Source organism: Nannospalax galili, unplaced genomic scaffold, assembly GCF_000622305.1.
Source record: "Nannospalax galili isolate Female #2095 unplaced genomic scaffold, S.galili_v1.0 scaffold2049, whole genome shotgun sequence".
In the NCBI taxonomy this organism is placed as follows: Eukaryota; Metazoa; Chordata; class Mammalia; order Rodentia; family Spalacidae; genus Nannospalax; species Nannospalax galili.
The window spans coordinates 19755-24161 of record NW_008360170.1 but is presented as its reverse complement, the minus strand read 5'-3'; the positions used below and the strand labels follow the sequence as shown (position 1 = coordinate 24161).

The 4407-nt window shown below is 38.7% G+C and overlaps 1 protein-coding gene across 1 annotated transcript in view; it reads left to right on the top strand.

The window, feature by feature from the left end:
• Acap2 (ArfGAP with coiled-coil, ankyrin repeat and PH domains 2) overlaps window positions 1-4407 on the top strand; it is a 156052-nt gene that overhangs the window by 145551 nt on the left and 6094 nt on the right. Inside the window, exons 21-22 of the mRNA XM_029559193.1 lie at window positions 806-916; window positions 3806-3867. Of these exons, the coding sequence (XP_029415053.1) occupies window positions 806-916; window positions 3806-3867 (173 nt within the window). The remainder of the gene's footprint in view (window positions 1-805; window positions 917-3805; window positions 3868-4407) is intronic.

Here is a 4407-nt window from a genome sequence, read left to right as displayed (position 1 = left end):
TATTTTAATGTAGATATCCCCCCATTATGACTATTTGTAGAGCGTAATAGGAAGATTATTTCCTATTCTTTGCTATTATACCATGGTTATTACAGTATTTATATTGCTTTGCCTTCCTTCATTCCCAAATAATAGCCTTGAGTAATGTTCTTTTTGTTTAAGTTTGGCAATATCTGTGTATAACTTTTAATGGTATTTGTTGAGGGTAGGGACTAAACTTTATATATATCCCCAAGATTATACAAGATAATTTAAATGAAAATACTTCTGTGCTTGTCAGTTTTTATTATTAGTCTGTTCATGAAATATTTTTTAGGATATATCAAAAATTTTCTAATAAGCTAGGTTTGGTGGCACACACTTTTAATCCCAGTACTTGGAAAGCAGAGGCAGGCAGATCTCTATGAGATCAAGGCCAGCTTGGTCTATATAGTGAGTTCCAGGCCAGCTGGGGCTACAGGGGACACCATGTCTCAAAGAAAAGAAAAAAAAAAGCCCCCAATTTTTTCTAATAAAATACTATTTAAGTTAGATAGAACTGGGTTTTTGTTGTTTTTTTTTTCTTTTTGGTTTTTTTGAGACAGGATCTCCCTGTAGCCCCAGCTGTCTTGGATCTCACTGTGTAGACCAGGCTGGCCTTGAACTCACAAAGATCTGCCTGCCTCTGCCTCCCAAGTGCTGGGATTAAAGGTGTATGCCACCATGCTCGGCTAGAGCTGTTTGTTTATTTATTTTTTTATTTTTTAAGGGAGTATTAATGTTTTTCTTCTTGGCAGTATCTAAAAAATTCTGTTTCTTTCAACAGGCAGGTATGTTTATTCCTAAAACGAGGTGCCAATCAGCATGCCACAGATGAAGAAGGGAAGGACCCTTTGAGCATAGCTGTGGAAGCAGCCAATGCTGATATAGTAACCCTGTAAGTCTTTCCCTTCCACTTATTCCCCATACACTGTGACTTGTACAAAGTATTAATGTATGGCTCAGTGGTTAAGAGCACTGACTGCTCTTGCAGAAGACCCAGGCTCGGTTCCCAGCACCCACATGGCAGCTATCAACCATCTGTAATTCTAGTTCCAGGAGATCCAATGCCCTCTTCTGACTTCTGTGGGCATTGCACTACATGGGTGCACTAATATGCATGTAGACAGTACACTCATACACATAAAATAAAGTAAAAAATAAAATAAAATAGTAAAAATTCTGTACACTGTAATTCTGAAAAAGGCAAAACTACAGGGCCATTAAAAAAAGAGAAAAAAAATCACCCCATAATCCTGGCCACTTCTTTTGTACTGCCTGACCAATAGAAACAAAACCAATGATGCCCCTAAAATGCCTTCTTTTCCTCTTAGTATAATACAAGGGTTAGGGTTAGGATTGGCAGAATAATAGGTAAATTATTCTAGTGCTTCAAGAATTAGAGGATTGTTAAGGAGAAAGGACAGCAGCATTTTAAAAGAGTTATTCACATGGGCAGTTAATTTTAAGACAGAGAACATGTTTTTAAATGTTTGAATTAAAGTTACTATGATCATTAAAGAGTTTAGAAGTTTTAAGTTGATTTGCATGTTAGAAAAAGTAGTGTGCAAACTAGGAGCTTGTAAATGTGATATTGTCAAGTGTACTTCATCTGATGAAGCTGGTGGAAGCATATTTTATGTTGTCACGTGATCATTCCATTTTGGGCTACATGATGCTGAGAACCAGTGGTCCTGTCTTTCCTGAGTAGACACATGCTGCTCTCTGTTTCAAAGAAACCCATGGCTGCCTTGACCCCTGAGCTCCTACTGAGAATTTCTGACTTGCCATGTTCCACCACTCCCAACCAGCTCTGCCAAATATGAAACACAACACTTTACCCATGGAGGGGTTATTGTTATCTTGGAGGATGTTTCAAGAAAATCCAGACTATTAAATCATCATAGATTGAAAATAGGAAAAAGTAGTTACTTTAAAAAAGATTGGAATAGTATAGAGAAACTAACGCTGGATGTAGCTTCCCAGCAGTTCTGATGTGAACCTTCTCGAGTGTGCACGTGCGTACACACACACACACACACACACACACACACACACACACAGTTCCTTAGATTGTCTAAATTACTTCATTTTACTTTGTGTGAGAACTTCAGTTTTACTCAAGAATTTTGTTTTAGAATTTGGATTTGTTTTTATTTTACGTGTATGAGTGTTTTGCCTGCATGAATATAAGTGCCCCATGTGTGTGCAGTGCCTGTGGAGGCCAGAAGGCAGTGTCAGATCTTCTGAAACTAGAGTTATGGATGGTTGTTAGTCACCATATGGGTGCTAGGAACCAAACCCAGGTCCTCTACAAGAGTAACCAGTGTGTTTAACAGCTGAACCATCTCTGCAGCCCCCAAGAATTTGTGTAAATAAGCATCTTTCTGAAAATCCATATAACAAAGGAATGCTGGGAGCCACCCTTAACTCACACAGTAGTTGATAGGAGAGATGAAGGGAAAAGTTAATGTCAGATGCTGCAGTTGCCAGAGAGCATGCCAGAAGAGAGGGCAAGAGCTCTGGGAAGCCTGCAGATCATTTCTGGTACAGAAAAAGAAGCAAGCAACACAGAGAGAATATTTACCTACTTCGAATGTTGCTGAAAGTTACTTTTTTGTTGTTTTTTGAGACAGGGTCTCACTATGTAGTCCTGTCTGGCCTCAATCTGATAGAGATCCGCCTGCCTCTGCCTCTAGAGTGCTAGGATTAAAGGAATGTGCTACCCACGCCTGACTCTAACATTACTTTTTTATTTTTATTTTTTTAATTTATCATTTTTCTTTTCTTTTTGAGACAGGGTCTCCCTGTAGCCCCAGCTGGCCTGGAACTCGCTTTGGAGACCAGGCTGGCCTGGATCTCATAGAGATCTACCTGCCTCTGCCCCCCAAGTGCTGGCATTAAAGGCATGTGCCACCATGCCCGGCCCTAAAGTTTTTCAAAAAGAAAAATATTTCTTTTCTTAATCCAGTGCTACATATTCTCCACTGCCAGGACAAATAGCTCCCAAAGACTCTATGGCTGGTATGATAGCCTTGGGAAAATTTGGTAGCCTATAGTTTGTTACAGTGTTTGTCTATCAGGGGGCTGGAGAGATGGCTCAGTGGTTAAGAACACTGGCTGTTCTTGTAGAAGACCCAGGTTCACTTCCCATCCATAACTAACAACCATCCATAACTCCATTTCTAGGGGATCTGATGTCTTCTTTTGACATCCATGGGCACAACACAAAATGGGTGCAATTACATACGTGCAGGCAATATGCTCATACACATAAAATAAAAATAATAAAATATTAAAAAAACAATGTTTGTCTATCAAAATATAGTCCCATTAGTTGGAAGTAACATGTTGCTTATACATTGGGAGCATCTCATCTCCTGAGGAGCCAGAGTGAACTGGTGACTATTGTTCCCACACTCTAGAAGCAGTATTGTCAGCGTTTAAAGTCCAGCAGGGGGCTGTAGGAACTGGGAATTCTCAGAAGCCTGGAGTGAGCAAGCTGCTAGTGGTGCTTCAGACAGCCTGCAAGAATAGAGCTGAGGTGTCTTGTAGAAATCTTTTACTGTCTTTGCTCATAAGAGTTCTATGAAGGTGAGATACAGTTATTTTTGTATCTCAGGTTGCTGGGCCTGGTAGACTGAAGTGAGTGTGTTTTACTTGGCAAACGCTGGTAAAGGAGGAAACTTTTTCATCAGCACATGTACTATCTACATATATAATTCATTTGTTTATGAGTGCTTATGTTGTGTTGCTTCCTCTCAAAGTTCTTCCTCTTCAATTTCAGGTTACGTTTAGCAAGAATGAATGAAGAAATGCGAGAATCAGAAGGACTTTATGGACAGCCAGGTCAATATTCTACTAATAACCATACTGAAATGCAGTATAAGAAATGTATTCAGGAGTTTATCAGTTTACAATTGGAAGATTCATAGTTCCTTAGCTAACTAATGTGGCACTATAGAGCTTTTATAATCTACTTGTAAATTGTGAGTTGTTAGCTTATGTACTGTACTTACTGAATTCTTGGATGGCTAATCCTGAGCCTTTAAAAACTCATTCCTGTTTCTACTACAGTGCACAAACTTCCTATGTTTAACTCTGGCTGCTGGCTTCCTTATGTGCTGTAAAGAAGTCTTCCATATACATTCCAGTGAAGCCAATGGAATGATGAAAGTATTCCAGTATACGTACAGCAGCAAAATTGTAGTTTTCTTTTCAGAATTCTTTTTAGCTGTCAATTCAATACAACAGAATGATTTGCTTTTTGTTATTCAGGGAATTTCTATAAGTTGTGTTCAGGGAAAAAAAATCACTATGTGTTTTGTATATAAAATGTTAGCATGGAAAATACCAAGAAAAACGTTTATTGATGAGTTTTGTATTTCA